The following is a 21,650-nucleotide window of genomic DNA, read 5'->3' on the forward strand; positions in this document are numbered from 1 at the left end:
GGGAAATCTAACCGAGGCCCTTTGCGTCAATAGGCGTAGGAGGAGATGATAATGATGATGATACAAGTAGTTGAGTAGGTGCAAAGCGCAGTAATGTGCAGAAAGTTCATTGTCATTATTTACCTCCTACACAGACGGCACAGCTTGCATACTTTTATTCCCATCTTCCATAGTCTGTCTTAATATAATGGGCAACTTCTCATATCCTTAATGCTCTGTTGTATCGTCTGCCTCTTTGCACAACTCACAAAGCGTATCTTTTTTCATTCCTTTTTCCATATTTCCATTTTAAGTCTATCATATTTTATTTTGTCATCATCACTATGACAGATTCCTTAGTGCTAAGTTCACCTGTGTAGTCTCTTCTGTTATTATTATTATTATTATTATTATTAGCTAAATTACAACCCTAGTTGGAAAAGCGGGATGCTATAAGGCCATGGGGTCCAACAAGGAAAAATAGCCCAGTGAGGAAAGGAAACAAGAAAATAAGTATGTTATACTTATGAACAAATAGAATTAACTATTTTATGAACAGTAACATTAAAATATATCTTTCATATATAGACTATAAAAACTTCAAAAACAAGAAAGAGGGAAATAAGGTAGAATAATGTGCCCGAGTATACCTTCAAGCAAGAGTACTCTACCCCAAAAACAGTGGAAGACCATGGTACAGAGGCTATGGCACTACCCAAGATTAGAGAACAATAGCTTGATTTTAGGATGCCCTTCTCCTAGAAGAGTTGCATACCATAACTGAAGAGTCTCTTCTACCCTTACCAAGAAGAGAGTAGCCATTGAGCGAAGAAGAATTGTTTGGTAATCTGTGTTGTTAGGTGTATGAGGAGGGAGGAGAATGTGGAAAGAGTAGGCCAGGCTATTCGGTGTATATGTAGGCAAATGAAAATGAGCCGTAACCAGACAGGGATCCAATGTAGTACTGGCTGTCCAGTCAAAGGACTAATAACTCTCTAGCGGTAGTTTATCAGCGGGTGTCTGGTGCCTGACCTACCTACTACCTACTGATAGTTCTAACTGCACAACTATGGATGGAAATTCTTCGATATCTCTTGTATACTCTTATATTTTACGGAAAATGGTTTCATAAACAATGATGAAAATTAACATTGTTAAAAGGAGAGAACAGCATGAAACTATGAGGATTTGTAGGTTGTTGCTACCTCGTAATTTTCAAATTCATGTCCATTTCTTTCATTCAGATCTTCCCGGATATCACCATTCACTACGTAATACTGTGTGCTCAAGTACTCTTAACATTCTGCATTCTACATTAAGGCCCTTAAGCGTATAACTTTCTTTTCGTACAACTGGAGTTACAGCTTAACGTAGAGTAATAATAATGAATAATAATAAATATTTAATACATCTGTGTGTATGTCAATAAAACCCCGTAGTGTGCCTGGAACAATATATAATTTCACTTCCCTAAAGGGAATATGTCAATACTAGAGCCTCGAATAGATCCTCCCTCCATGGAGGACCTTGTATGTACTACCTGCTCTCTCTCTCTCTCTCTCTCTCTCTCTCTCTCTCTCTCTCTCTCTCTCTCTCTCTCTCTCTCTCTCTCTCTCTATCACAGCTTTCACTTTCTGTTTGCCTATCACAGGTACTTCCCAATTTTCTATTTGATTCTACTCTGAGTAACTGGTCTAATGTATTGGGGTGTTTAATCTTACTTCCTCTTTTATAACCTAGCAGTTAGTCCTATTACTGTGCCTCTGGTGACGGCATCATCTGCTTTCCTAGTTTTGCCTGCTATGTGGTCAAAACCACTTACTAATAACCTTTCTAGCACCCTGGCTTATTAAGTGGTTAGATCCCCCTTTCAAAAACAAATCCTGTAGGGGCAGATGACTAGTTTGCAACTGCATTGGATGGCTCCATGACATACTGAATTGCTAATGCCTCCCAACCATGCCTGTGAAGCATAACAAATGGGTTACACCAGGAAATTACATCAACAATAACTGTGCTACTCAAGTCCATATCTCCAAAAAGAGCCAATAAAATCTTAGATATGCAAGTAACTCATCGTCCATTGTGACAGCTTTCAATCAGCTAAAGGAATGGTCTTCTACAACCTACCAATTTATTCCTTTTACTTTCTTTAACTCATCTAAGGGTTTTTTTTTATTCTCCAAATTTTCTGATAAACCAACAATATTACTCAGCAAGCCATAAGGAACGAGTCACTTCATTTGGAGTACTTGGACTTGGGTAATCTTGGATTGCTTTTACATTACCGGGGCAAGGTTAAGTACCCTTTAGGGTCACTAACTGGCCAAGAAATTCTATTTGTTTAAGTTAAAACTAGCTTTTAATTGAGTTGATTCTCATGCCATTACGTCACAATGCTTCTAAATAATTTTTAATATTTTTCTCATTTTTTTTCACCCGTTTTCCTAATTATGTCATCAAGATAAACAAGACTATTGTAACCAATCAAGAAAGATAGTGCTGTCATCTATACTTTTGAAAAGTGACTAAGAGCGTTTTCCAAACCAAAGGGAATGCAATTAGATTGAAATACATGATTATTTCCTACAAAGGTTGATTTACACTTAATGTCCTCGTGAATTGAAATTTGATGGTGTCTAATCAGTAGTGATATAGTATTGGCTGTCCTATACCAATATGAGCAACTCCTCAATCAAGGGCAAACGATATGAATTATCTTTGATTATATTGCTGGATTTCCTAGACTCATCACACAATCTTATAGAGACCTCCTGTTTCATAACTGCAATAATTGGGAAAGCCCAGGGAGATTCACTTTCTTTGATAATCCTTTGCTATCTTGATTAAGTTTTTTCTGATTTTCTTGAAAATGAACAAGAACCCAATAGGGCCTTGAATCAATAGGCATTATTTGCTTTTTTGATATAAAATGGAAATCAATCAATTCTCTCCCAATGGCATCTTTTTCATTTCCTATTACCTCGGCATACCAGCTAACTAAGTAATTACTTACATTTTGATAATCAGGTTGGTTAATTGATTGATTTCAGGTTTCTGGCATCCTGACATCCAAGGTCATTGGCAGGTTGGCCTTGTGCTTCATTGAGCTCTTGGTGCATATGTGAATGCATGCTGGAGTTGCAACTCCCATGATTCCGTCATCTGTAAGTTCACATACCTCTAATTTGCACACTGAATCTTCACCCGAAACAATCCTCCTGTTATTTATATCAATCATCTGTGCTGTTCCCTTTTACATTTCTCTATTCCCTGTAACAACCCATCGGGCAATTTATCATGGGGTTTTATACACTATCGTTCCTTTCAGATGAAGCTGAGATGGGTTATACTTGCCAGCAACCTTTGCAGTACAGCTTCCCCTTTTCTAGTACCACAGTTACCTCCTTCTCTTGTCTCTTCACTTAAGCACTAATACTTCTCTCACTCATCCCCTCTATAGGACACTCCTACCTTCCTTCCAGCACTCTAGGGACATACTTTCTGACTCCTTAATAGTAATAGGGTTTATTAGAATAAATTCTAGTCCCAAAATACATTTGATCCACAATATAGCTAAGGTGGGTACTATTAAAAAGCCATGCATAAAGTTCTTCCATCCCATCTTGAATGACGGCACGTATTTTTTGTTTCCTTACATGTATTGCATGATTCATTAAGGGTGATCAGTACTTTTGGCTGTGGCAAGTTTAAAAGTACTTTCCTTCTCGAGCAGAAAAACACTGACTCTGGTATCAAGGATTTCTTTGATTGGCTTACCTTATATGTTTACATGTACCAGCAGTACCCTGAGCCACCATATAGGTCCATAGGATAGACTCTCGATCCCACTTACATACCGCTGTCTTTTCTCCTTGTAGGGTTCCATGTGAGTTAGGTAAGGGGTCTTTGGGGAGCCAGGTCAAGGCCCTGGACAAGTGGTCTCACACCTTACATCGTGCCTAGTATCCTTGCTTTTTTGTTGAATGCCACCGTTGCCTGATGGGGAAGTATGGTCCTCCCTCTTTATTGCATAACTCTGCACAACTCGGCAACCTCTGCCTCCTTGTCCTTGGGTACTGAGGTGAGGGACTTGGTGAGGTAGTCCCAATCCCTCACCTTACATCCTTTTTGGTTGGAAGGTGAAGTCCTGACAGGAGTAGCAGCGGCTGAACTCTAAGGCTGGACTCTCAGCTCGCTGGTACCCCACCTTCCTTACTACCAGCAAAAACTGAGGTTTCACCTCTTTTTCTGACTATGACCTCTTCCCTGGATTGGATGTAGCTTTCCACTGCTTCTCTTAATTGACATGGTTCTAAAACCTGACACGTCTCCATCTTTGTTGCTGGCTTACCCAAACATGTTCTCTATTTTCAAGCTATCTATAATATTTTGTATAGCTTTAATTATGATAGCTCCTAATCATTGTTCGTCATCAAACAAATATTCACATAGATGAGGATTTACTTGCTGCCAAATATGCTTATTGGGTAATGGTTTCTTATCACCCTTCAGGCAAGTTGGCACTCTGGGTTACGAAGCTATCTTAATCTCTGTATTGAGAAACTGAGTGTTCTACTATGAGATTCAGGGCCTCTGTAACACGGTTTTTTTGGACTTTGCTCCTTATCAAAGCATCGGATGTAGCTGAAAGTTGACATATGTATATTTTACAACCACACACAAATTTTGTCAGCATTATCAATAACCTAAACCCGATAGTTTTAATTTTTATAGAGTAAAAATGATCTAGCCAACGCCATGGCCAGTGATAACGAGTCAAGAGTCGAAAACATTCATTACGTAAGCAATGTAAACACCTTTTGACAAAATTTTGCCCCGCCCATCCACCAGACACCCATTCACCTTCTTCCATCGGCTCTGAAACCCACAACAGTCAAGAATGACTAACAGGTTTTGGAATTGCCCCCCGTGGCAATTTGTCTTACGACTTGCAACTTTATACAGTCAAGAGAAAGCCTGTGGCCATATTTACTATAGACTGAATAGGTAATTATTCAGTTTCTAGTTTAAATCCAATGTTTATGGTCTGATTTGTATTTAGCGTAACATAATTATAATACTTGTGATGTCATTCAGGCTTTTGAACATTTCCATTAACTATTCACTATGCCACCAAGAGAGAGAGAGAGAGAGAGAGAGAGAGAGAGAGAGAGAGAGAGAGAGAGAGATTGTATGTAAACAGTCTTTATATAACTATTTTTGTTAAAATAAGGTTTTTGTGCTAAAATCTCCATCAGACCAACGGATCATCCGATATAATTTTTTTTTCATTCTTCTTAGGCCGTACGACCGTGTTGGCTATGTTTTGGGCATGACTGCATTTTGTAAATAAATCATGAATAGTTTTAGGAGTTTTATTTGTACATCTAATGGGAATTTATAGAAGTAAAGTGAACATAATTAATTTATCCTTTAAAATAATTACTACATGTAGCCAAACAACTAGTAGTAAAGATGATAATGCAATGAAGGAATGATACCATACTTTATCTTTAGCTTCAACATCGGCAATAACATACCCAGTTGCCATAATTTGTCAGTTTAATGAAATAACCTATCATCTAATGTTACACTTAATTTCTGAGGAGGCCATGGCTTATTGCACAGTGAAAAAACATGACAAAGACTTTATGAATGGCGGAACAATACATAAATGTGGGTGGGGTATCTGTGCTAGCGTAGTAATACTACTGTAGCAGTAGTGCCGCAACAGTAGTATACATGAATTAAACGTTTAGGCCAACTGCTGGGATCCTTGAGGATCATTTAGCACTTCTTACAACTACTCGAGAATTGAGTTTTTATAGCCAGAATTTAAATTTTATAATTCAACAATGCCCATGATAGCCTTCAGTGTTATCCTGAATTATAACGAGGCCAAAGTGGGTGGAGCCTCATGAAGTCATCATTCTGACGATAATTATTGGTGAAGGTTTAAAGCCAAAATACGGTAGGTTTTTTTTTTTTTTTTTTTTTTTTTTTTTTTTTTTTACAGTAAATAGGTAGGTAGATAGACAATAAATAAAAATTGCTTGACATTGGATATAGCAGTTATCAAATCAAGCTTGTCTACTACGTTTTTGAAAATTACCCCACACCTTGTCAATCTGATTGTGACCTATAAAGTAGACTGTAATTTCTTAGGAAACTTATTTTGGGAGTTAGACTAATAATTAATCAAAGTGTTTTTGTATTTATTAACATATTTTGTTGGTTTGTTCATTATGAAAATTATCAGTGGAGAGGTTTCAGAGTTCATAAAGGTGTACTGCTTTGCTTTTATTTAAACTTTTGTGTCATTGTTGGCAAAGGTATAGCCTTCGTTACGTATAGCCAATCATCGATCGAGGAAGAGGGAAGAAATGCCGTCATAAGTTACGCAACGAGTGCGTTCGAAACCTTTTCTCTGAGTAAGTTGGCCCGTCTTCAAAAAACGTCACTTTTACATTATAAGTACCAAATTTATTCAACCTACGTAATGCAAAATATAGTCAAAATTTATGTGTAGATATAATGTGCATTCTGAAGAAGCGTTATATTTATGAAATTCATAGATAAAAAATTATTGCGAAAAAACCGTGTTACAGAGGCCCTGAATCTCATAGTAGGTTGACAGTTTGCTTCCTAACACCTTTCCTTGCGTTAGGCAAAGCATATGTCTCTAGTTGTCGCTATCTTATTTCACTATAGTATATTAAACATTCTGACAGCCAACCTGTCTCTTCTATTGCCAGTTTTTTTCGCCAGTTACTGGAGGAGTTTTATGGTCTTGTCTATTTCTTGCCACCAATGCGTTACAGCTTTGAAGTCTCTAATAAAGACCCAATCGACTGAAATCCAATTATGGAGCGCTGATCATCGAACCACCTGTTTGTTGACTGTAACTCAGGCTATGTGAGTGTGGTGGTATAGCTATGGTAATCTATTGTTGTTGGTTTCCCTCTCTTAATAATCACCTGACAGCATATGTCTACCAATCGAGCCCATCTTCTAGTTCTTAGAGATGTTGTGCTTGTATGTTTTCATTATTATCTCCACTAGCCCCAACAGCTCATTTAGCCTCATCTTCCAATGCAATATATGCCGTAGCTGTGTTTTATGTTTTTTTTTTTTTTTTTTTTTTCACTTATACCTCCCCGGCTTTAAGGAAACTTGTTCTTATTTCACATCATTGCTCAGAACTCACACCTGTCACCAATATGACCTATGCTACAGGAAATATAGATAATTATTGTGTTCTTTATTCATTTTTATAAACACTACACAACTTTACATAGCAAGAACTCTCAGACGAGTTCTAGGTTTCACAAGGAATAATCAGCTTGCACTGCAAATCTATAGATGATGATGATGGCTTGGCTCTATTAGAAATGCTGAGCCTACTAAAATGGATGACTCCACATCCCAATAATGGGACACACCATCAATTCCTCTAAACAATGGTTAGTGTTTATTATAGTATGCATAATTTGCTCCTCTGTCCATAGAGGCCTAAGATAAGGGTATGGTCATTGGTGGGGTTTGTATTAGATACTTTTGTGGGTGGTTAAATATTTGTATTGGCTGGTGGAAGGTATTAAGAGCATGGAGAGCAGTAGGTCTCTGAATGAATGTCTTGAGAGGGTGGTTGTGTCTTTATATTATCACTGGAAAGGTATTAAGAATATGGTCAGCCGTATAGTTTTGAGCAAAATGCTTTAATGGCTGAATGCATCTTTGTAGTGATAGAGGGAAAGCTTTAAGGTTATGGTCAGCTGCAAGTTTCCAAATAAAATACTTTAGTGAGTGGTTACATCTACCTATTGGCAGTGGAAAGGTATTAAGGTGATGATCAGTGGTAAGGTTTTGAATAAAATGCTTTAGTGGGTGTTTGTGTTTATAAATTGTCAGTGAGAAGGTATTAAGAGTATGGTCAGAGATATTGCTTCGAAGGAGATATTTTAGTGGGGAGTTGCATCTTTGTATTGTCAGTGGCAAGGCATAATTTTGCGGGAAATGCTTTAGTGGGTGGTTGTGTCTTTGTACTATCAGTGGGAAGGCATTGAGAGCATGGTCAGTGAGAGGGTTTTGAATGATATGCTTTAGTGGATGGTTCATCTTTGTATTAAGAGTATTATTACCAATAGGTTTCTTAATAAAATGCTTTAGTGGGTGGTTGCTTTTTCGTATTATCAATAGGAAAGTATTAGGAGTGGGGTTGGCTGTGAGGTTTTGCATGGAAGGCTTTAGTGGGTCATTGTATCTTTTAATTGGCACGTAGAAGGTATTAAGAGTATTATCAGAGGTAGGGGTCTGATTAAATGCTTTAGTGAGCGATTACATCTTTGTATTGGAGGGGAAGAATGAAGAGTATGGCCAGCGGTGGGGTTTTGAATGAACTGCTTTAGTGGGTCGTTGCATCAATGTATTATGCGTGGAAAGGTATTAGGACTATTGACAGCGATAGAGTTTTGAATGAAATGATTTAGTGGGTGGTTAGATCATAATAAGAATCCACTATATAAATTCTATCATTTATTAACAAATGTATAAGGTTACAGAAAAGGTAAATTTAGCGACAAAGAAGAGACTGGGAATTGGGGTTACTGGAGGGATAGGAGGAGGGTCAAGACATAGGGAGGGAAGGAGAGGGAGGGACGGGGGAGTGTAGGTATTCGAATGGCTTTACCTTCCTACCTGAATCACTTGGCTTAAGCTTTATTGGGACAAGAGTAAACACATTAATTAACGAGATTTGAAAATGCAATATAGTATAAAAAAATAGGGGGGTCTATAGAGTGTTGTGTCAAAGTACCATTCTTATCAAAGGAAAAGTATGGGAGATATTACAGAAAAACACTATTTTTGGCCAGAAATGCATAGTATGCCCCATAGAATGTCTATTCTTTCTCGTAGGCTTTCCAACACTTCTGCTGGAATTCAATCTTGTCTCCTATATATAAAATTGTCTACTCTCTTGTAGATAATAGAGAGATATTTCTTCTAAAATCTATTTCCAAAAGATTTTATCCTATCTCTTATGGGTAGTAGAAAACACCAATTTTCCAAATTGAGTTTTCAAAGTATTTAGAGCCAGAAAAAAAGTAATTCTTTCTAAATGAATTTCCGAGGGAATTCCTATACCGTCTTATGCACAACAGGAATAATTTTTCTGTTGAAATTTATTTCTAAAGGAATTCTCAAATTTTCATATGTAAATTGATAGTCTCTTTTTTTCCGAAATCCATTACCAAAGCAATTCACTTACTCTTATGTACCTGGGAGCTAACATGCAAATTGTGGTTAAAGGAATGGCCACAAGCAAGTTTGTTCTGTATATTGTACGTACCAGGCAACGCAATTGTTACTCAACTTGAAATTACGTTCATTTATAACTACAGTATTGTCACCTGAGGTTAGCAAGGAATTTGATTTAGCCATCGATACAAGTGACATTGGCATAGGAAGTCTTATTACAAGAAGTGAACCGGCTGAAGCACCCAGTCGCGTAATATTCAAAGAAATTGAATAAAGCTCAGCAAAATTATTCAATTATTGAGAAGGAATTGTTTAGCTTAGTTTCAGCTTTGCAACACATCGAGGTTTATGTATGTAGTAGTCCTGTTTCAACTGTGTATACTGATCATACTATTTGATTACGATATTAAACATTGATACATTGGAGTTTAGAATTACAAGATCATAATCTGAATGAGTTCAAAAGGGGGAAAGGATTATGAAATAGCTGATAGCCTTTCTAGATATTTTTCAGAATGAAAAAAAAAAAGTTTTTTTTTTTTTACTTTTATTAAGAAAATATACAGTTTACAAGTTCATTTTTACAAATACATATTTATATAAACATATTTATATTTTAATATTGGCTTTCCCGTTGTGGTTTATAATTCATCATTAGCATATACTAACATTAGTCATATTAATATTTACATAACATAAAGACAAGCTGATAATGCAATAAATCAAGATTACTATAATTTATATACTTTAAACTTCAATCATCATTAAGGAATTTCTCACAATAATTTACTCATTTTTATCCAAATTAACATATTCTTTTGTAAAATGTAAAAGACATTTATCCTCTAGTGACTTGAAAAATATAAATCTTGTCTTGAATATTCTACTTTTAATAAAGGAGATCATACTTAACTCATCTGCTGAGGGCATTACCCTATGAAGGTACCAGATTAAAAAAGAGTTTATCTTTTCTCTCATGTTATGAAAGAGTTGAGTATGGGTCATTGTTTTTGTTATAGCACTATTGCGACGTATGAATGGAGTATGAAGTGAGCAGGTTTTGCTGGTGCTAAGTTTCTCCTCAGCTATAAAGTTTTATTTTGCTAGCTTGGAAAAAATAAAATCACTAATGACAAAAATGATGTTATACTTTAGAAGAATAGTATCTATTTGAACATTTAGGCAATATTTTTATGGAATATAGTAATTATGAGCAGCGACAAGTGTAATATGGTTTGATTTAAAGACAGGAGATATTTGTAAAGTTTGGGGAAATAGACAAAATAAAAACGTCTGTAATTCTTGTGATAAAAATCTTATGTTTAATAATAAATAAGATGTTTGCGGAGAAGATGCCCACCCTCCATCGAAATAAGTTAAAGGAGGCTTTATAAAGTTTCTAATAGAATGAAATTTGTACAGTAAGTGTTGCATCATGAATATCGGTCATTAAACTAAAAGAGCTATAGGGCCTTAATAGTCAAGTGTCAGAAAGGAATCCTCGCTTAAAGGAGTTATGCCAGGCTGACACTTGCACGACTTTTTGCCACGAATTTGTCGTGGCAAGTCGTGACATTTTGTGGCACAAACTGGAAAATAAAAAAAAAATCACAGCTCACCTGTCCACATTGACACGAACTGGCACGACGAGTTCACGACGAGTTCACGCATAGTTTTAGCATAGTTTGCGCACTTCCCGCATCGTCCCAACGAGTTCACGAACAGTTCGCGCATAGTTCACGCCGCGTTCACGAAATTTTGTCTTGACCAAAATTTTGAACATTTCAAAATTCTCGTCACGACATGCCACGATGTCACGACAGGTTCACGACGAGTTCACTCCAGTTCACGACGAGTTCACGCCAGTTCACGACTCGAGTCGTGACAATGCGTGCCACAAATTCGTGCAAGTGTCAGGGTACCTTTATACATTTCTGAAATAAAAATTAGTCGGAGAGGGATGCAATGCTTTGTAGGTCATGTATTCACAAGTTCTTAAATGAATTGTAAGTTATATTTCAGAAAGACTTTCAATACTGCCTTCAAGAGGTAAGGCTTCTAGAGATAGTAAATAATTAGGTAACATAAGCTATTTATGAGTTTATGACATCCTAATTATGGCAAGAGTAGCGACATAGCGGACGAAAATTATGTGCCTGTTCTTTAAACACTGCAGCCAAGCATCAGTATAGATCGTACCAAACTTAGTAATATGAAAATCTTCAACACCAGGAAGTTGGAAATATGAGTAGGCTTACTGGATGTTACTGAGCCATATTTTTTTCCTTTTAAGTAATAATTCATGAATAGGAAATCAATAATGCAAAGAGGGTCACGAAAATATTAGTTGGAAGGAGCAAGTGGTAAAAGTAAGCGCTGATAAAGTTACCAGAACAGAGATCGTATTGATAAAAGTGAAGTAAAAAAAAAAGATTGAATATGATGTGTTGAAACATATTTTGGCTTTACATTGTCTCATTTACATCTAAAGTCAATGTAGTCCTGTACCATTAAATGGCTTAAAGGCAGAGGGATAAGATGGTAGTGCATGGTGGACAGCTCCTTTCTGTTTTATCTGATTGAATTTTTATGTTTGATATTTCTAATTTACACTGTGAGTTTAGCATTTTACACTGTAAAGGATCCAAAACGGAACCTTATATATCTGATAACTGTTTTAGGTCCTGTAATAATTTGGAATTTTACATTGATTTTTATAGAGAGAGGGAACAAACTAACAGAAAAATAAATGAAATAATAATTTGAAATTTTTGAGGCTATCGGTGTCTTACCGAATAACATTTCAATTTGGAGTTAGTCTCTTCATGGCATTAAAGAACTTATAATAAACAGTATTGAGATTTAAGTGTTGTATCTAGATATCTGCTGTCGGTTATATTCCTTTTTACAGCAGTCTTTAGTGTAATCCTAACCTTTATTATCCACCGCTTGGCACCTTATCATTTTTGTAAGTAAATCAGGTCAATTTACTAACATGCAAATTATCTCAGATCTGAGACGCAAATTCCAAGGTATAGAAGATAGTACCATATTTGAGGACCTGCTTCATACTTCCATTCTCTCCTATTTCCAGGTGGTATCATGGATAAAAGAGAACCTTCTGCTTGTCCTCACGATCCTGGGGGTCATCTGTGGCATAGGCTTCGGGGCGCTGGCGAGACGGTTCGAGTATACGGCAGATCATGTGATGCTGGTGTCTTTTCCGGGAGAGATCATGATGAGGATGCTGAAGATGCTCATTTTGCCTCTCATTATCTCATCCATTATCACAGGTCAGAGAGAGCGGTTTATATAATATGAGATGCTGTGACAATAACTAATGATTGTTTTCTAGAAAATATCTATGGGTAGGCAAATTTAGTCTGTTACAGAAGATAGGTCAGTGTAAAGTATTATATATAATTTCAGGCTTAATCAAAGTTGTGTTGTAGTGTCAGTGCTTCGTAATTCAGCTAAAACTATACATGTCAAATGTTACACTAAAGGAGTTACCATATGATAATGTTCTATTTTATCCGTCACTAGTTTTAACTCAAGTTAATCATTTGTAATTTTTATGAATAATATATATATATATATATATATATATATATATATATATGTATATATATATATATATATATATATATATATATATATATATATATATATATATATATATATATATTGTACCGTAGAAGTCGTGTGTTCTTATACAGCTTCTTTCAGTAATTTACTTCCTTCTAAAAATGTGAAATTATCCTCCATATTTCCTCTGATGTGTAATTGTTGATCCTTAACATGACGTTATTATTTTAATTTGGTTCCATATCGTCTGAAATCATAAATAGAGAGATCTCGTTTGATTTGAATAACCTTAGATTTCGCAGTCTCGTGATTTAATCTTCAATTTTTTTTCAATTAAATTAACCCTTGTTCCATTCTATTTTTATACTATTTTAATGTTTAAAGTTGTAATTTTTCTTCATGATTTCTTATTGCATATTTTAGAGACATTTCATATCGTAAGATAAACGAATTGTAGACTGTTTCAGATTCTCTAACGAAGATATAAATCTCTTTCTCATGCCATTATTGACATTTATATCTATCCTTATTAAATATAGTTCCCCTTGAAATATGCATATTAACTCCCAGGTTAAAATCAATCCTGAATATTTCCCATTCATATTCTAATTTCACTTAGAAACTTACGTTAGTTGTAAATCTATATTAAAGCCTTAATCATTAACTAATTAAAATGATCTCAAGTTTCTTAATACTAGATTTTCCTCATCTTACGCCTGATTGTTCAAACGTGATCTGCAGCTCTCATATGACGAGTGACTAGAATGTTCCCCACCTCCTGTGTCTTTGACCTTATTTAACTCCAATCATCCAGGTGTCGCCCAGTTGGACGCATCAGCCTCAGGTCAGATGGGGTCTTGGGCTTTAGCCTACTACTTTGGCACGACTATTTGCGCAGCCATTACGGGAATCCTCTGTGTTGTGTCCATCCATCCGGGTCACCCTTCCATGCTGCAAGAGGGCGCTGTAGACAATCGGTTCAGTGTAGGGAGTGACAAACTCACCACCATGGATGCCTTTTTAGATATCATTAGGTACACTAGTCGACGAGTACCAAACTAGTTTACCTGATGCCTCTTACCACATATTGTTATGGTTGTCGACTGATGTTCACTAATATTTAGGCTTTAGCAGTTAATTGTAGTTGAAGTTAGACTAGATGCATATTTCTATAGTAATGCAAGTAAACAAGCAACTTTTTGCATTTGGCTTACAGGAAATTTTAGAAGAAGAGACATCCACTTGAAGTCTTTGTCATATTACTGAAATTAATTGGTAATTAGCATTATCCGTATTAGAGATAAGATATTCAGTTGCTTTGGCATAGCCTTGAAGTCCCCATCAGGTCTCTTATCTCCTTAAACACCTAAATAGGGGTATCGACCGCCTTTCTATTGCAATTATAAATTAGGACCTAGAAGTTCAAGGCCGTCTTTGGCAAGGGCCTGTGCTGGCACAATACCTGCTCAATCTAATCCAGTCCACAAAGAGATCCTAAGAATATATATAAAAAAAAAAGTTCAGGCCAAGATACAGGAGAGGTTTTTATTGTTGCTAAAAAACAAAATCTGGTCATCATTTGAAATTCGACGAATACTTAAATTCTGAGTAAAGATGAATCGATGCTATTTTAGACAGAAAGGGCGGAATAGCACAGTGGTAAATAGCTGGCCTGGCATTTGCATGGACTGTAAAATGAGTCCTGGCTAGTGAGTTTAAGCTGTTTATTGGGGGAGTTTGCTGCTGTGGTAGGGTTGCTCGGCTGACGTTCTGGTGTCATTTCCTCCAATGAAACTGAAACTGAAACTGAAACCTGACACCTTCAACCTTTATCTTATCTCAGGCAATTATTCTGAGACATATACAGTAGAATAAAAGAACAAAATTCACACTGTTTTTCAGAAAAGTAGGGAGAAATGTAATAATGAAGACCACAGATTTATAATCTCTACTAGGACACCGAAAACAATTTATCTCAAGGTGCTCGTTTTTATCTAAAGTTAATTCAGTTTGGGTATTTCATCAGTCACAAATGAATTTGCCTGCTGGACTTCGGCAAAGTAAATTCCAATAGTCACCGTTATTTCGTTTCCCATAGCCGTGTTCTCTTTTTCCTGGAGAAGCCGTTCCGTGTTGCACGTGATTGTTCCATGTTGTCTTTCTTTAAAGTGTTCAGTAGTTGTAGTGTTTGTTCTGCGTGATATCACAAAGCATTCAAGATCTATAGTGATTGTAGCAAGTGATTCTGAAAAATGTTTAACAGTTGTAGTGTCTTTAGTGTTTGGAAAACGTTCAACAGGTATAGTATTTTTAGTGTTTGATTTTGGAAAGTGTTCAACTGTTTGTGTTTGTAGCTTGTGATACTGAAGAGCATTGAATAGTTTTAGTGTCTGTAGCTTGTGATATATGAAATACTTTAACAGTTATAGTGTTAGTAGCATGTGATGTCCCAACCTGATCAAATTTTGTAATATTAGTAGTATGCAATTTCGGAAAGCGTCGAGAAGCTGTAGTATTTGTAACTTGTGATATTGGAGTACATTCATCTCCGTGATTTCAGGAAACGTTCAAAAGTTGTAAAGTTTGTAGTATTTGAGTTAAGAAAGCAATCAACAGCTGAAGTGTTTGTAGCTTGTGATATTGGAAAACATTCAACAGTTGTAGTGTTTCTAGCTTATGATTTCGGAAAGTATTTAACATCTTTAGTATTTGTAGCTTGTGATTTTGGAAAGTGTTCAACATCTATTGTGTTTGTAGCTTGTGATGTCGGAAATAATTCAACAGCTGTAATATTTGTTGCTTGTCATATCGAAAACTGTTTAACAACTGTAGTGTTGGCATAATGTGAAATTGTGAAACGTTCAACAATTGTAGTGATCAAAAAATGTGATAATTTTGGAGTTTGCACCATTTGATTTTAGAAAGCGTCCAACAGCTGTAATGTTTGTTGCTTGTGATATTGGAAATTGTTTAACAGTTGGAGTGTTTGTAGCACAGGATTTTGGAGAGCATTCAACAGCTCTAGTGTTTGCTGCTTACGTCATTCGAAAACGTTTAACAATTACAGTATTTTAAGTTTATTGATTCAATTTTTGTACTCAGGAATGGTTGTACAGTTCTATATGTAAATGTTTTTGTGACGAATTATGCTACAAATTATTGTTTTATTACAGTAGAAATTACGCTGATTATATCAAATGGATATGCCAATCACCCAAGCTAATTATCTATTCTGTTTTGAAAATAGTGATTCATTAACTGAAAATTAAGCATTTAAACATGAATGAGATTAGTTTAAAGAAAGTCATAGAGATATTATATTAAGTGTCTGTTTTTAGAATAATCTTATTAGAAGTCTTTGTTGCATTCTGATTCACAATATTCTTTTTTTTTATACAGAATGTGGAGAAAAATCTTTTTGACGTTGCTAAAAAAAAATCTGGTTATCATTTGAAATTAGTCGAATTATGGGTAAATAATCTATGAAATAAATTTAATTCATAATGTAAATATCTGTAAGTAATCTAGATGTGTAAAGATGGATCACTGCTATTTTAGACAGAAAGGTGGACTAGCCCTGTGGTGAATAGCATTTCGTAAATTATGTGAATTCATAATTCAAATATACGAACGAAATCAGGATTATATTACTTAATTTAAATCCCCATCTACAGTGACCATTCCGGGAAGCTATCAAATTTAGAAGTGTCTTGTTCCTAGAGCAGGCAAACATTCAAAGGCAAGACTTTAATGAATTTGCAAATAGATTTTTACATATTCTATTTGTTTTTGAGGCTTTTTACATTGAATGATGTGTCTGTAACGTGTTAAGAGGAATAATTCTGTTTTTTTCTTTTTCAGGTAATATACATGATGATTAATTACCTAATTTGTCTGATGTTTATATCATAGATAGGAAAGTATAATATAGGTAGATAGGTAGATAAATAGGGTTTATGAAACACGTCTCTTTTAATGTTGATCTTTACAAATATTAATGCCTTAATCTTAAGCAACGTTTTTAATAACTATTCATTGACAGCACTTAGTATAGCAGAGGATAATTAGCTAATAAAATGGCTACAACCGGTAAGTAAACAAAATCTTGTGCTGATTTAAAACAATAGCTCTTCCAAAAGCTCCTGGCCTTAACATTACTAGCCAATTCCTTCAGGTCTGTCCTGTTTGGACACGGGCTCCTCCGGAAAGATGGGCAGCTGCGCCCTCGGGTACTACTTCTCGACAACCATTTTGGCAGCGTGTCTGGGCATCACAATGGTCACCACCATCCACCCTGGAGATCCTTCTATTTTGGTAGGGGGCACACAGACCTCCAAAGGGAACGCAGAGGAGCCCCAGATCCTCGATGCCCTTCTGGACATAGTTAGGTAGTGCCTCGATGGATTTTTTTTTTCGTTCCATGTTCGGTGGTCTTGGCTGAGCTTCAGTGTGGCTGCTGTTCATGGCAAGCAGCCAGGCCATGCCTACTCGGATGATACAGCCAATCCAATCGATTTATTTGTTTTGGTCCGATGTCTGTTTCCCTTAATTTTCTCTATGGATTGGGCACAGCGCTCAGCCTAATTGTATACTCCGTCCGTCTTCAGAAATTTGTGTTCATGAACTGATGCTTCAAAAGTGGTGTCATGTATATATGTATGGTACAGTTTCAGCCTTGCTGTTTGTTCTACTGTGTCATTTTATCTTGTATTTCTATTTGAAATATGAAGGCGTTGTCGAATTTTAGTAATCCCTGATCTTCAAAGATATGACAAAGTTTTAATTATTTCAACTTTATAAAAGAACTTTTCTTCAACTCTCTTAATTCATTTGAAATTATAGTAGCAAACTATCCACATGCTAAATATATAGGTACCAGTTTAAAAGTTTGGCCTTCTACTGCATTCATCTAATAGTGTTATCAAAATTTGAGTTCCCAAAGTGTTTAATTTTTTAGGATATTGGTTGAAAATATTATAATATATACGCAAAGCTCTGATCATTTAATACCAAATTTATGTGGAAATGGTAAATTTCTTGTTTTCTAGAATGCATTTACTCAAGACGAAAACAGCCTTCAAGCCCCCCCCCCCCTCTCTCTCTCTCTCTCTCTCTCTCTCTCTCTCTCTCTCTCTCTCTCTCTCTCTCTCTCTCTCTCTCTCTCTCTGTGAACAAGCAAGATATATTTATTTTAGTAACGGCAGGTAAATTTCTACATGTAATATTTATATTTGTTTTTATTAACAGAACTTATAATATATATATATATATATATATATATATATATATATATATATGTATATATATATGTATATATATATGTATATATATACATAGGTAAATTTCTACATGTTATATTTTTATTTGTTTTATTAACAAAACTTATACTTTATGTGCATATATATATATTTATACACACACATATGTATATACATACATATATATATATATATATATATATATATATATATATATATATATATATATATATATATATACACAGTTTATATCACAAGTGAACGATGAAGAAAGTGGCAGAAACGTTAATCCAAAAACTGCCGTACTTGTGTCAGGATGTAGGAGGGGAGCGAGAGACCTGATCCCACTCGCCTTCACTTGACATCGTGAATGCTACAATTAAAACACATCCCGACGAAAATATCTGATACATTTTTATCTGAATCGCATAATCTTATTTATTAAAAACACGCTCTGCAATAAATATTCTTATCCGTGTACGAAGCTTTCTGCTTAACTCCGTTAAATGACTGATTATAAACTGCCTCTGTTAATAGGAGGTTTGAGATACCTTCTAAATTTTCTTCTTGTGAGTTAAATCTCCTTTGGAGCAACATTGATATGCATTCATGTGGTAAGAGAGGATCAGCATTCAAGTTATGTTCATATGACTTTCAGAACATGGAAATATTTAGATCAATTGAAGAATAGATTGACTGGATGTGTTTCTCAAAAGTATATATCCAAAAGTTTATATACAAAACCAAACGAAATCTGATTCAAGAGACAATGCTAGGACTGAATCGAATTTATTCAATTAAATTTTCTTTAATTATATCACCAATAATCTTTAGCTCTGTGGTGTGCCATTTCAGCTTTATGTTTCTCTCAAATTTAGAACTGGTAAAAATCTTAAGTTTAAATCTATGATTGTCATATTGAATGAAAATATCTGTGTGAGTTTCAGGACCATATTACGTTGCATGAGATACTATGTAACTTTCTGCTTGTCTAGCTGCCTCCTTGAATTGTGTAGTGTGCACGAACATGGTGCATGGAAAAAAATGTTTTAATGAAAATTATATTCTTTAATCTAATTTCAAAGGTATCCATTTTCAAATTTGTAATATATAAAAAACATGAATATCAGGTATAATAATGTTTTTAATCTCCAAAATTACGATTACGAAATTAAATTCATGGAATATGATGTGTCCATCTATAATTACATTTATACAAGAATTTCTATGAGATCACTAGGTAAGAAATAAACACATAATAATGAATCATAAATATATATATTTTTTCATATGTATACATATATTTTATACGTGAAATATATGTGTGTGTATTAGTAAATAAATAACTATATATATGTATATATATACACACAAAAACATATATATATATATATATATATATATATATATATATATATATATATATATATGTATAAACCTACATATACATATTTGCAAGGTATATATATATGTATATATATTTATGTATGCATATATATATATATATGCATATATATATATGTGTATATATATATATATATATATATGTATATATATATATATATATATATATATATATATATATATATATATATATATGAGTGTGTGTGTGTGTGTGTTTCCACTTATCATAAATATGTTAACATACCAAATAAGATTGTTGTTAATCTAATTCATGAAATGCTTCCAGGAACATGTTCCCCGATAATCTGGTGATGGCAAGTTTTTCGTCCACAAAAACTGTTTATAAAAAGGTCAGTATCAGAACAATTTGTTGACATTATCCTGTTAACGTCATATTTTCAAAAATTTTGTTATACAAGAAGTTATTGACGAAGATATTGCATATTCGTTGCTCCTTTAATGTGTTTATTCAGATTAAATTATTTTTCGTAAGTTCAAGGGTATGTTTTATATATATATAGATATATATATATATATATATATATATATATATATATATATATATATATATGTATATATATATATATATATTATATATATATGTATTATATATATAAATATATATATATATATATATATATATATATGTGTGTGTATATATATGTATGTATATATATATATATATATATATATATATATATATATACTGTATATATAAATATATATATATATATATATATATATATATATGTGTGTGTGTGTGTATATATATGTATGTATATATGTGTGTATATATATATATATATATATATATATATATATATATATATATATATATATATATATATATATATCACTTAATCATTAATTCATCATTGATAACGACTGTGAATAGACAAAAACAGTTTACCTACTTGCAGGCTTACCAATCAGTAGCCTATTTCATTATCATTCACACCTACTTCTTCCCCCAACAGGTAAAACCAACAGTGAGACAAACCAACGAGACTCTGGAAGCTCTGAACGCCACGTTCCTCAACGGAACGGCTATCAATAGCACCATCGTAGAAGACAAGTACGTTCGCTCGCTGGTCCACTCGGATGGCATGAACGTCATGGGTAAGTGGAGTAATGAAAACTATAGTCCATTTCTTTTAGCGATGCATATTTGCACAGACTCGCGGCGGTGCTCTTTTAGCTCGGAAAAGTTTTCTGATCGCTGATTGGTTAGAATTATCTTGTCCAACCAATCAGCGATCCGGAAACTTTTCCGAGCTAAAAGGGCACCACTGCGAGTCGGTGCAAATATGCATTGCTAAAAGAAATGGACTATAATTACATCAGCTTCCCAAGAGGATGTTTTGGCATACTCGAGTACCTATATAAACTATGAATACGAGAGGAAGAACGCAGAATTTGCTCGAAGGTGACTTTAATTTCCCATAATAATGTCTGCACGACTATAGTCAATGATCTTTGGGGCGAATGACCTCAAATTGATTCCTTTTAGTGCGAGTAATCTGGTAAACATTTCAGAGAGAATACACACACATATATACAAAGACATCGTATTTGTATATGTATTCTCATTGTCGAGTCTGTTGATGTCCCTAATGGACTAAAGTACTAACTTCAATCAAGTCTTTTCATTTTTGCTTCCGTGGCTATAATACATTTTATACTCATCACGTGTCAGCTTTCGTGATATGCATATATATATATATATATATATATATATATATATATATATATATATATATATATATATATATATATATGTATGTATATATATATATATATATATATATTTATATATATATATATATATATGTGTGTGTGTGTGTGTGTGTTCACTCAAAAGCAAGTACGTGATTAAAACGAGCATTATAAATCTATAAGAAAGGAAATTAAGTAAAGAAAAAAATATGAAATACAAAAACACACGAAAAGGCAAAATATAGTGCGTCAGCAATATAAACTACCAATTGGAATCATATACAAGATATCCTACCTAGGTTAGGTTTCTGTTTTCTATTGATGCTAGAAAAGGCCTCCATTATCCCTGGTGTTTTGAGGGGTGAGGGGTGACATATGGCTGTCATATGTCTACTTCTTTTTGAAGAATGACTGAAGGGCTCATACGTTCTTGTTCGGTATTGC

At 34.4% G+C, this 21,650-nt stretch overlaps 1 protein-coding gene across 5 annotated transcripts in view; it reads left to right on the plus strand.

Annotated features, from left to right (window-relative positions):
- LOC137616640 (excitatory amino acid transporter-like) overlaps positions 1 to 21,650 on the plus strand; it is a 153,907-nt gene that overhangs the window by 118,913 nt on the left and 13,344 nt on the right. For 4 of the 5 annotated variants that reach the window (XM_068346554.1, XM_068346553.1, XM_068346552.1 and 1 more), the window contains 4 exons: positions 12,335 to 12,533; positions 13,643 to 13,862; positions 19,777 to 19,840; positions 20,468 to 20,609. In XM_068346554.1, coding sequence (XP_068202655.1) covers positions 12,335 to 12,533; positions 13,643 to 13,862; positions 19,777 to 19,840; positions 20,468 to 20,609 — 625 coding nt within the window. Of the gene's footprint in view, positions 1 to 12,334; positions 12,534 to 13,642; positions 13,863 to 17,002; positions 17,217 to 19,776; positions 19,841 to 20,467; positions 20,610 to 21,650 lie in introns of all 5 variants that reach the window. The other variant, XM_068346551.1, reaches the window with a different exon arrangement.

The sequence above is a fragment of the Palaemon carinicauda genome, chromosome 22, assembly GCF_036898095.1.
Source record: "Palaemon carinicauda isolate YSFRI2023 chromosome 22, ASM3689809v2, whole genome shotgun sequence".
NCBI classification, from domain to species: Eukaryota; Metazoa; Arthropoda; class Malacostraca; order Decapoda; family Palaemonidae; genus Palaemon; species Palaemon carinicauda.